The following is a 13,834-nucleotide window of genomic DNA, read 5'->3' as shown; positions in this document are numbered from 1 at the left end:
CTTTTTGAGTGAATTTATTAAGTTTTAATTGAGTTTTTAATCAGTTTATAGTATTCTATTTTGTCTGTATATTGTTATTTGTGTATACAAGCCAATAGCCACTGTTTTTCAACTATAATCTGGATAAGTAATTAGCTCGTAGTGACTAGATGCTTAGGCTTGTAAGATATTTTTCTTTGTGTATTTGTATAATATTTTGCCAAAATTCATCTGAAGATTATAAGTTCTTTGCCTGAAAATTGGATTTCTCCATCATAGGCGATAGATCCATTCATAATTATCAAGAATCTTTACATTGGAGCCGATAAATTTCCTTAGGTTAATAGGTGAGACAATGCTATCCAACCGAATTAGGAGAAATTGGAAAGCACGGCAAATGTTACACGTGGTGGGACCGAATTACAAAATAAATATGGTCCCAAATGGTACGCCCTGGTGTGGGACTCAAACTACAAAATATATCCCTGGTTATAAAAAATTATTAGTAGGATAGATATCTTGATAGGGTATGAATGGTATACTGCTGAATGGAGGTCGGTTCAAGAGAGATCAAGTTTTAATGAATAGATATCAGTGCATATTACAAAAGGCAAACATTAAAAATGATGAATCTTATAGATTAGTAACACAAAGTTTGATGAGATAAAGGCTAGGTTTGATAAGCAAATGCTAAGATTGATAATTTAAAACAAGATCAAAGTGCTAGGTTTGATGATATGAAGCAAGAATGTATAGTTAGACTAGAGCAGGTTAGTATAAACCTTCTATTGAAAGATGCACATGAGACATTGATTAAAATCATAAAGATGAAAGCAAATTGAAGCATGATAATAGTAGTGTTAAGATACAAGATCAACTCATTCAAGTTTTGACAATGTGGCCTAGTTACTGTTGTTGAAAAAAGTCAACCTAATGAGATAGTAGAATTGAGTAAAAGAAGTAGGTAGGGAGTTGTCTTCACTGAAAATCAACTATAAAGTAATATGCTACATTGAAGGTTAGGAAAACTATAAACAAAGTGAATGATTACATGAGACAGGTTTCTGGAGGTTAGGAACATGTAAACAAAATGAATGTTGCTTTGAGTCAAGTTGATGAGTTCAACTTTCAACTGAGAATTGAAAAGGTGTATGCAATGCATTCTCAAGTGAGCATGACTAACTTTTGTAAGCAAAATGGCTTTGTTGAAACAAATGAACCCATGAATAAATTATGTTTTTGAAGAAAACAAAACAACACAGTCACCATTTGAGTTAGTATTCAAAGGTTGTTTCAAGTTGCTTATTTTACAAGATGATGACTGTGAATCACATGATGAAAGGGTATTCCCCAGCACTATGTTATGATTAGGAATCCTGTGTCATGCCGGGATTCAGAATAGCAATGACCGTAAATACTACGTATGGTAAGAGTTCCATAATTGTATCTTTTTTCTTTCCTGTAGCCTATTTTTCTTGCCCTTAATCTTTTCAAATTTCGATTCTTGCCTGTCTTTGTTGTTCATTAAAATTCTTCTATGATGCATATCTTACCAATCTTGTCCATAGTCATTTAAATTTGTATTCTTCTGAAATAATTTGGAAGTTAAAATAGTAGCTTATTTTCCTAATCTTAAATTGTTGATAAAACTTAACTTTCTAAAAATCTATCCATTGTAGTGTAAAATTGTTTGCTTGCGGTATATTTTTTCATCATGTATTACATATTTTAATCATGTCTATTTTTTTTTAGGTATCATATTAGTAATTAGTTTTTCAGAGCAAATTTTGTCCCATGTTCTTCATCTTTCATTGCATAATCGTGCCATAAGCCATATGTAATTGGGTTCTAGTTTTCTTCTGGGCTTTTAACCCATTTTGCATTTTACTTTTTTTTGCTGTCCACTACTTTGGATTTTTGGTAGACAAGTAGGTGTGATTCTTTTAGAGGTGTGGGCGTGAACCACATATGGCTGGACTCGATTATCTGACCTACTTGTTTGCGATATAAAACTTTAAGACTGCAACATCAAATGTTGGTAAAAAACTTTTGCATACTTTTGTTTTTGTGGTCCGATACTACGGTCTGCTATCACATTGCCTTACAGACATCTAGGAACTCGCCACCAGTCACACATAAATTATAGTCAACATTTTTTCCTTCACCAGTTGTTTTTGTGGGAGTGATAGCTCACAATTATAACAACTTAGAGTCATACTTGGAATTTACAAAAATTCCATAGTAGTACTTTATTAATATACTTCCTTTGAAGTTCAGTACTGACATGTAGGATAGGCTCTAATTAATCTTTCTCTTCTTGTATTATTTAGGAAATTATTACCCAATTTCTTTTTCAATTCAATTCAATTCAATTTATTAATGTCACAAAAAATAATATACAATTCATACTTACAAACATAAAATACAAATTCTTTAAAAATAATGAATATTTACATAAAAATCATATTCTAAATAATATTGTTGCATCCCTCTTTAAGCAAAGCTTGTGATGAGGGATGGTGTATCTCTAGAATGTTGGATAGCATAAGATACTAATATACATCGTAATATTAATAACATAATTAGATTTTATAATTTTACATTACAATATCAAGAAAAAAGGAAAAAAAAGAAAATTCCATTCTCTTATGCTATTTTCATACAAATGTTGCTCTTGTAATCAGTATAGGCCTAATTGAGATTCAACTATATGTTCTACATCAAGATAAAGATCACCAATATTTAAAAATAAAACAACAAATTCTCTTCTGCTCTGTTATACTAAGTAAGATATGTATTCTAAGAATAGAATTGAGATTTACAAACAGATTTGAGAAATAAATCAAAATTAGTCTTCATTTTGTCTCCCTAATAAGTAGTGTCGAAGATACTGTCTAAAAGTTTTGAAAGTGAAAGAATAATACAAATTGGTATACATTGGGATGCTCCAAACTTCAAGCAACAGACGGTTTAAAAGTCTAGGACCATAATACGCTGCATGAGCACTGGCAGCCGCTGTTCTACAAGGTGGTTCTAGCAAAAATCTCTCAGATTGTCTACGAGTAACATAGCCGCCATGAGGGGCTATAGGGAATCTATTGGGCCACGAATAGACAAAACTAGCTAGGTCAAGATCATACAAGTGCTCAATACTGAGAACATTAAATTCTTTATAGAGCAAATTTGTTGGATATCTAACCGGTTTTTTCAAGCATATTTTAATAATTTCTTATACAATACTATAAGAGGCTTAAGAACGGTAACACCACACCACCCCAGCCAATTATACCATATCGCACAACTGACTGCACAAGCGCAAAGAAAACCATTTAATTTGCTCAACTGTAAAAATATTTCTCAGTTGAACAAACTTATACAGCGTCTTCCTCAACCTAGAACATAAATATGAAATATGGTCTCTCCATTTCAAATGCTTATCAATGATTATTCCCAAGTATTTGGTGCTGTTCTTAAATATTATTATAGGACATAGACAACTATTATCATCGCATCCAGTTTCATGAAAAGCCAAACTCCCCTGGTTATCTGGCTGACCTGCTGAGGTCCAAAGAAAATGACACTGCAGTAGTTTTTGCTATATTTAAACTAACTAAGTTGAAATCTAACCAGTTTTTATAACTTTCAAACCCTCATTAGCTCTACAAAAAACATCTTCCAATTTTGATGCACAGAAAATAGCAACAGTGTCGTCAGCAAAAGAAAACAAAGAACAGCTCTCAAGCTCTATCTTGAGTAAGTCATTAATGAAATCAAAATAATATTGGACCCAGAACTGTTCCCTGTGGCACACCCATCGTAATTTCTAATTCTGAGCTCATTATACCATTAACACCAACCACCTGTGATCTACAACTGAGATAGCTTTTGAAGAAACCCAAAGCAACACCTCTAATTCCAATACCTTCTAACTTTCTAAATAAAATATTGTGGTCCACTGTATCAAAAGCCTTCTGGAGATCTAAAAACACAGCTATACATTTTTCTTCCCTGTCCAGTGTTTCAATAATTCTCTAGTAACATTATATACAGCATCAGAAGTACTTACACCCTTACGAAAACCAAATTGGCAATTAGATAAAATTTCATATTTTTCCAAGAATTCGACCAAACGAGTCTTAACACATTTCTCAATCACCTTGACAAACATGAAAGCAGAGAAATTGGGCGATAGTTCCCTGGATCACTTTTGTTACCATTTTATGCAAAGGAATAACAGTGGTCTTTTTCAACTCGTCGGGGAAAAACACCATTCAAAAAGCATAAATTTATTACATGAGCCAGAGGAACTGAAATTATGCGAGAATTTGAACTCAGACATTTAGAAAAAATTCCATCAAATCTGGTGCTACCCCTTTCTTCAAGTTTTTATACACATATCAATTTCCTCTGCTATGACAGAAAAAAGAAAAACGAATTACAAAACAATCTATTAGTTTTTCCCTAAAAATCTTGTCCTTACCTTAGTAATTTTTTCAGAAAGTCTTCTACACAACACTCACAAAATGTTCATTAGCTCCTCTGCTATTTCATTACTTTGATAGATCTCAAAATGCGATTATCCTTGGTAACCAACTCTTTAATAGAACAATTAGTTTTACAAGGGTATCTGTTGCTTCATTCACAACCTTCCATACAGCCCTTAGATTATTTCCACATTCAACTAATTTATTCTTGAAATACTGTGCCTTTAGAGTGCGCATGCCGACTTCAGTGTTCGATTATATGATTTAAAACAATCCATCAGCTGTACATTAATGGTTTTTACGAACCTTAAGAGACATTTTGTCTCTTCATCGCCTCATACATCGAAGAATACCATTAGTCACGCCAAGGTTTGATTTTCTTTGTATATTACTAAATCCTTCTCCTAACAGTTTTTGCAGAGTCAAATAATGAACGAAGTCTATCATAAAACAAAGAGAAAGCTAGTCTGGGATCGTTCTCTTGCTTTTTCTCTTGCTTGTATTTTTTAGGGAACTTATGTTACCCATTATTCTCTTGATCATCTTTGTATGTAATCTTGAAATGTTTATATTTATTATACAGTCTTTAAATTATAAATTATTTAAAAAAATAAATGGTTCAATTGAACATGCCGAAATCTATTCTTATGTATAAATTCTTTTGTTATAATAAATAAACTTCAAAATTTGAAAGTATAATGAATTGTGTAACCATATTATGTGATGTATTAATGAAAGTTAACTTGAATATAATGTTTTCATTGAATAAAAACGTTGTGTTATATTATCAATTGAAATGAGTTAAAGGTTAAATTTTTCTAAAGTTTTTGTAATTGATGTCTTTTTCAAAATTTAACTGTTTATTATATAAATTTTGATATGATTGATGATCGTTTGAATGGATGCTGGATGTATGTAGAATTTTTAGTGGGGTTTGTTGATTAGAATTTTGCTGGTATGTGATTGTTTTTTTGATGGAAAACCATTATTGCCTAAAGAAGAAATGACCAGAAGGTTATGACTTAGAGAGGCAGTAATGTGATAATATTTTTTGTAATGATTAATAAATGTTGATTGCCATAGATGCAGATGATACTTACGAATATTGATTGCCTTTGAAGCAAAATTATTGATGTTTTGAATGATTTCTTATTTAATGATTGATAGTAAAGTTTTGTCATGAAATGTAGTTTGTGTTTAGAACATTGAAAAGTCGAAATAAACTATAGTATCCAACAAACGATGATTAATAATATGAATAATTTGCTTTTTATAAAATATTTGAACAATGAATAAATGGAAATGAAATTTTTTTTATATTGAAATTTATAATTGATATCTCCATATTTCACAATTTTGTATTGCTGACTGTATAATAAGATGTTAACAAATTTCATTTTTATATTGATTATATACTTAAAAATAATTTTCATGTGTATTAGATTGTATTGATAGCCTAATCAAAATTTTTCTTTTAGTTTATAAGCATTTTAAGATAACAGGTCAGCACAGACATTAACATTGAAATTATCATGTGAATCTTGAAATCGGCAACAAGTGAACGCCATGAAGAGTGTTAAGAACATTTGGGTGATTTTCGAACTATGTGACTCAACTACGCCAAAATCTACGCTGATCCTACACTAATAACTACGCCAATGTCAACGCCAATATCAACGCCAATATCTATACTAATATCTACACCAATAACTACGCCAATATCTACGCTGATGCCTACACTAATAACTACGCCAATGTCAACACCAATAACTACGCCAAAATCTACGCCGATGCCTGTGCTGATGCCAACGCCATATCTACGCCGATGCCTGCGCCGATGCCAATGCCTGCGCCAATGCTGATGCAATGCCAAAATCTACGCTGATGCCTACACTAATAACTACGCCAATGCCAACGCCAATATCTACGCCAATGCCTGCGCCAATGCTGATGCCAATGCCAATAGCTACGCCAATGCCTGCGCCAACACTGATGTCATCACACTGGAGTCACACTTGACTGAAAATCATACTGAGTGCCTTAACAGACTGTTTTCCAAAATGTGCATCGATAAAATCAACCGCATCAATAGTGAAAGAAATGACAGTTTTTGATTTATTGAAATCTTATGTGAAAATTAAATGTAACAATTCATCAATTCATTAAAAAAATAATAATATAAATTTTTCATTCAACATACTAATTTCTTTTTTGCAATAGAAAATTGAATTTTCTATCTATTAAATTTATGTGCAATTTCAAAAAAAAACTATTCTTTACATATTAAACTTTCTGTTGAGATATTTTCCTTTAAATTATAAAGCTAAATCAAAAGTAATTTTGATATTCTATACTTTGAAATATTGTTTGGAAACATATAACAAATGCTATTGATGAATTTTTATAATAATTTTCAATTATAGTTGACATGTAATGTTTTTATAGAAAAAAATTGTTACTGTTCTCAATTTAATTTCAACAATTTTCAAACAGTAAATTTTTTTTATGTCAAGAGGGGGGTATTTTAATATTACATTTTTTCTCGATTGGAATTGAATCTTCATTCAAGATCTATGAAACTTTATAGTAAATATCAGTCATCGATATACGGACAAACTTTTTGACTGAGAATTTTTTTTATCGTAAAGATTGTTGCATTGTTCCATGGTGTCACCGAGGCTGGGTTGACAGAATTAAAAGATGAATGGTTATTTAAATAGAGATGATATAATAAAATTAAAATAATAGTTTCAAAATAAAGTTTATTGAGAACAAATCTAAAATGTGAATTCTAACTTGTATTTATAATTTTGTTGTTGACGTGTCATGAAGTCATCACTGATTTTGAGATGTGGTTTTTGTTCTGACGACGAGGCTTCCTTGAAGCTTTGCTTTTCCTGTTGCTTCTTCTCTCAAAAACATGGCTGGCTGGTGTGTGTGTTGTAACTTTGTGCTCTCTATATTTTCTATTTGAGTGAATTTATTAATGTTTATTTGAGTTTTAATCATTTTATAGTATTCTATTTTGTCTGTATATTGTTATTTGTGTATACAGCCAATAGCCACTTTTTTCAACTATAATCTGGATAAGTAATTAGCTCGTAGTGACTAGATTCTTAGGCTTGTAAGATATTTTCTTTGTGTATTTGTATAATATTTTGCCAAAATTCATCTGAAGATTATAAGTTCATTTGCTCTGAGAATTGGATTTCTCATTCATAGGTGATAGATCCATTCATAATTTATCAAGAATCTATTACATTGGAGCCGAAAATTTCCTTAGGTTAATAGGTGAGACAATGCTATCCAACCGAATTAGGAGAAATTGGTAGCACGGCAGAAGATATCACAAGTTGATTTTTGCTGAGGATGATGCCTACATGAGGTCTATGCTTGTGCGTGGGTAATGAGGCGATGAATCGACTCATGAATCATATTCGAAAGTTGGCTCAAGCGTTGACCATTTCAATGGGAGAGAGGATAAGGTTTATGTTTTTGAAGGTAAGGATTCAAGGATCCAAAGGTCCAAAGAACATAAGGTTCGAAGAACCTTAACAAAGGCCCAAAGAACACACAACAAGCTTCGTCAACCGAAGCTTATTGTGTGTGGTCGAGGGGGGGTTAGCAGGTGCATGATTCTCAACTTATCTAAGCGATAGCTATCACCACTGAGTCAAACCGCTCCTAATATAAAGTATGGGGCGTTTATGTTCCAATTTTCTAGTTAAATTGTAAACTCAAGCTAAGTCCTAGTAGTTATTTTGTGGAAGCTATGTGACGATGGGAATCTCTCATACTGTGCGTTCTTTACTTCGCCGGCCAAAACTGTAATAATCGACATAATCGGCTTCAGTTAACAAAAAATTGGCTTGAAATTTGGAATATAAACTACCTATCCCATTGGATGTTTTCTGTATGATTCTATAGTGAGGTCCACGTTATAATGGCAGTGTTTGCTATTCTTGTCTATCATTCAACAAAGCGGATAGCGCTATATCTTCTCAATCTGCTCTGTTGCCAGATCGTCTCTTAGAAATGTAGAAAAATAATTAATTGAAAAAATATTTCATCTAAATTATGAAATTCATTATGAAATAATTGAAAAATATAATTTTTTGTTCAATAAAATATAATTGATTATTTTAAACGAGAATGAACCGTTAATATTACATCAATAAACCTGTATCAGCTACGTCTATAGAAGCATTGACAAGACAGAGGATCGGCAACGTTTTTCTCCTATCTTTCTCACTTCACTTGGACCTCACCTATTATGTATTTGATCACTATTGTATTCATGTGTATACCTATATGTATACACATATATATACCTATTATACATATATACCTATTATGTATTTCATCTCTATACATATTTATGTATTTGATCACTGACCATTCTCCTGCGCAAACTGGCTGGCCTCTAGGAAGGTGACCTCGCGTTCGGCTTCGAGGTCCTTCTTGTTGCCGACTAGCAGGATGCAAATGTTGGGACTGGCAAGTGCGCGCGCATCCGACAACCAGTTGGCCAGTGCGTTGAACGTCTCGCGATTGGTCATGTCAAACACAAGCAGTGCACCGGCCGCGCCACGGTAGTAGCTACGAGTCACCGACCTACAAACAAAATGCATGAAAACCTCCATTCAATTCCACACATTTCATATAACAATCAACCATTGTGGTGTGTTCACCCCCGTATAATTCCACACATTTCACACCACAAAGCAAATGTTGCTGGTGTGAACACTGCCGTATAATTCCATACATTTCATATCACACAGCAACTATTACTGGTGTGAACACTGCCGTATAATTCCACATATTTCATACCACAGAGTAACTATTGTTGGTATCATGTCGAACACTAGCAGATCACCAGCCGCGCCACGATAGTATAGCTACGGGTCACCGATCTACAAAAAAATGCATGAGAACCTCAATTGAATTCCACACATTTCATACCACAGAGCAACTATTGCTGATGTGAGAATCTCATATAATCCCATACATTTCATATCACAGAGCAACTATTTTTGGTTTGAAAAACCCCGTATAATTCCACACATTTCATATCAAAGAGCAACTATTGTTGGAGTGAACATCTATTATAATTCAATTTCACATATTTTAATAGCGGAGCCAACTATTGCTGGTACCATGTCGAACACTAGCAGCCGCGCCACGGTAGTAGCTACGGGTCACGAAAGTCAGTTCGAGGAACAATATATCTGTTTGCAGATCTGAAAATATAATTAGTTTGATGCAGTGTAAAGATATCTGTATGATTGCTGATATATTTAATTAGATTTCTAATATATAGCTGTCTGACTGTCATAACTCCAAATTCCAGAAAAAGTTGGTGAATAGGGTATCGTCTGGGCACTCCCAAGGCTGCCTTGAGAATACCCTTTTGAATAACATTCAATTTTTTAAAATGTGCATTGAAAGCGCCACCCCACACCCTAATTCCATACTGGAAGACTGACTGAGCATATGCTAGATATACCATTCTACTTAGACCTTTGTCTTTGAGTAAGCTCAAATTATAAAATTTGTGGATCATAAATTTCATTTTGCTACACATACTATTTATATGCTCATTCCATCTTAAATTAGGGTCCAGAGTGACACCTAAATACTTTGTTTTGGTCACGTTTTCTAAAACGGGACAAGGGCAAGGCAGTTGATTACGATTGCTACCGTTCTTGCCATACAGGCAATTTCCATTGTGTACTCTTACTGCATTTAATTGAAGTGTGATATCATCGGGTTGAGTTCTTGAGTTTGGTGAAAAAGTCATATAAACGCTCTTCGAGTAATTCAGTGTCAACGCATTTCTAACAAGCCACACTCTCACACCAGCTAGTCCGATGTTGGTTAAGGATATCACGTTGTCCCATGAAGTCCCCGTAAAAACCAATGCAGTATCATCAGCATATGACAAAACTCTACATCCCTTGATAGGAAGACTTAATAGATCATTTATATAAACTAAAAATAAAATCGGAGAAAGAACTGTACCCTGGGGTAAGCCGAATCCTGTTAAAGTTACTTTGCTCTCTTTTCCATTTAGAGTTATAATTTGTATTCTGTTCCCCAATAACCAGCAATGAGCTTCAAGACCGGACCACGAAATCCACATTTTCAAGTTTTTCAAGCAGGTTGATGTGTGGGACAGTATCAAATGCTTTGGCTAAGTCCAGAAATACAGCCAAAGATTTTTTGTTTGTGTTGAAATTAGATGTTATTTCTTTTACAAGTTCAGTCATGGCATCCTCAGTACTCTTATTTTCTTGGAAGGCATATTGATACTGGTTTATTAAATTGAACTTTTTTAAATATGAGCAACCTGTTCTTTTATTATTTTTTCAAAAACTTTGGATAAATTACTTATGAGACTTATTGGACGATAATTGCCTGGATTCTTCTTGTCCCCAGATTTATGCAATGGGATTATGTTTGCAATTTTAAAGTGACTAGGGAAATGTCCAGTTTCCATACATCTATTAAAAATTAATGTTAGGGGCTGAGCTATAAAAGTTGCTATTCTTTTTAAACAAAAACTACTTAAATTATCAAACCAGAGGATGCACCATTTTTTAAATTATTTATTGTTTTATAACTTCTTGTGAACTTGTAGGATGCATAAAAAAAGAGTTCACAAGGCGGAAATTAGAAACAGCAGTGGTTTCCAGAAAAGGAAGATTTTCATTTTCTTCGAAGACTCTCTTCGCGTAAGACTTTCCCACATCTGAAAAATAATTATTTAGTAGTTCAGGATCAATACCAGGCAGAACTTTTTGGCGTTTACTGTTTAATATTTCTTGAATGCAGTTCCATACCTTTTTATTGTTCCCTTCACATGATTTTAATTTGTTCTTATAAAAGTCGATTTTTGCTGATTTGATAAGTTTATTTAGTAAATTTCTATAGACTATAATTTTCTCTCAACGTTACATTAAAAGGTTGTTTTTTCAAAGTATTATGCATTTTGTCTCTTATTCTTATTGAATTCACCAAGCCTGAACTTATCCATTCCTTTAGAGGTCTAGATTCACTTTTCAACTTTATTTGATGAGTTGATAGTTTTATATAAGATAACAACTTTTTTACGAATCGGTTAACTAGATCATCCAAGTCAGTAGAGGCGTCCATATTAGAAAGTTCATCAACCCATGTTTCCCCCTTCAACAAATCAATGAGTTTGAAATAATTTATTTTTTCTTTGTAATGATTTAAGTTGTTTGGTTTATTAGGTGCCTGTTTGTTTATACTAATATGGAGAGTTATACAAAAATGATCGGTTATAGAAGTTTTATGAATAATTGTTTCCTAGAATGTTTTCTTCCCCAATTTTCGGACCTTTGTAAAAAATGTGATCAATACAGGTTTCAGAATTATCATTTATTCGTGTTGGCTTGTTTATGAACGACTTGAGACCGTTTATTTGCATTAAACTGATATATTCATTTGAAGTTTTACTGTTTTGTAATAGATCGATATTCAAGTCACCCAGCAAAATAATTTCTTGTGTCTTATCAATGTCTCTCAGTTGCGTATCAAGATCAGATAAGAAAACATCAATGTCAGCGGCTGGAGATCTATACACTGCTATTAAATTTATAATTGAACCATTCATTTGTAATCTTATTGAAAGAGTATCTGCTCCCCTATTTACATGAGTGATTTCATCGAATAATATACCATTTTTTATAAAAACACATATACCACATTAAGCTCTGCTACTTTTCTGGGAGATGTTTTATGAATGGATAAATAAATATAAAAACGTAAAGCAGCCGTCAAACAGGGAAACTTGCACCAGCGATAGTTGCTCTGTGGTACCGTATGAAATGTGTGAAATTTTATGGGGAATTCACATCCACGATAATTGCTCCATGATCTGAATTGTGTGAGATTATACAAGCAGGGCCCGAGGATGCTCACACCAGCGATAGTTGCTTTGTGGTATGAAATGTGTGAAATTATATGGGGGAGTTCATACCGGCGATAGTTGCTCTGTGGTATGAAATGTGTGTACACACCAGCGATAGTTGCTTTGTGGTATGAAATGTGTGAAATTACATGGGGGAGTTCACACCAGCGATAGTTGCTCTGTGGTATGAAAAGTGTATGTGCACTAAATTGCGGTTGAACTCAGTGTCGTGTCGTAATGTGAACCATGACCATGAGCCACTAGTGGTGTTGAGAGCTCCATAGCACAGTCTCGGCAGTAAGAACAAACAAAAAAAAATAATAAGGTGAAGTAGTGTTTGTTATAATGATTTTTCCACCTAGCCACACTGCCAGACAAAAAATTATCGTTTTATAGTGCGATCCACGTTATAATGGCAATGGCATTGCTATCCTTGTCTATCATTCAACAAAGCAGATAGCGCTTTCTCCTTCTCGCATTTTTCTGTTGCCAGATCGTCTTTCAACAATGTAAAATTAATAATTAATTAACAAAATATTTAATCTTGATAATAAAATTCATTATGAAATAATTGAAAAATATAATTTCTTGCTTAATAAAATATAATTGATTATTTAAACGAGAATGAACAGTTAATATTACATCAATAAACCTGTTTAAGCTACCGTCTATAGAAGGCATTGCCAAGAAAGAAGATCGGCAACGTTGTTGTGCTATCTTTCTCCACTGCCATTATAACGTGAACCTCACTATATACATATATACAGTCCACACACAGAGAGCTCAACCAGCCTCTTGTCGACGGGGTTGCCAGTAACGGGACAATATAGTGAGGTTCACGTTATAATGGCAGTATTTGATTAACATTGGTGTTGCTATCCTTGTCTATCATTCGAAAAACATTATAGTGCTATACTTTTCCAGCTACACAACGTTGCCAGATCGAGTCAAAACGCAAAGTCAAGCGCAAACTTTACGTTATTGTTGTCTCTCTTTTCTATGAATTTATACATAATGGAGTATTTTTCAATTACCTGAATCTTTCCTGGCCGGCTGTATCCCATATTTGAAGTTTCACAGACTTTCCAGCGACGTTAATTATTTTGGATCCAAATTCAACTCCTATCGTGTGACTGCTGTCATTTTTAACTATAAAAAAATTTACAATTCAATTTTTAAAGAAGAAATGTAACAGAATTTGAAAAGAAAAATATTACTTTTTAAAATGTAACAGAATTTGAAAAGAAAAATATTAATTTCGAAACAAATTTTTACAATTCATAAAAACCTAAAATAAAATGAGTTATCACAACCAGAAGAAAATAAATGTATAATTCAATCACTTGTATTACAGAAAAACAAGGGAAAATATTAATAACAGGGAAATTACTATTTAATGAATAACAGGGGAAAATAATCATAGTTTTATAATTAG

At 33.0% G+C, this 13,834-nt stretch overlaps 1 protein-coding gene across 1 annotated transcript; it reads right to left on the bottom strand.

Moving 5' to 3' along the window:
- Positions 1-8,859: 8,859 nt before the first annotated feature.
- Positions 8,860-13,558, bottom strand: LOC120356275 (ras-related protein Rab-4B-like; the record flags this gene model as incomplete). Its single annotated transcript, XM_039445189.1, has 2 exons — positions 8,860-9,077; positions 13,434-13,558. Coding segments are annotated over 2 exons (343 nt in total), but the record flags the coding sequence as incomplete, so codon positions are not given.
- Positions 13,559-13,834: the final 276 nt, after the last annotated feature.

This window comes from Nilaparvata lugens, unplaced genomic scaffold, assembly GCF_014356525.2.
Source record: "Nilaparvata lugens isolate BPH unplaced genomic scaffold, ASM1435652v1 scaffold6351, whole genome shotgun sequence".
NCBI classification, from domain to species: domain Eukaryota; kingdom Metazoa; phylum Arthropoda; class Insecta; order Hemiptera; family Delphacidae; genus Nilaparvata; species Nilaparvata lugens.
Note: the sequence above shows the minus strand (reverse complement) of the source record. Positions and strands in the feature narration are given on the sequence as shown.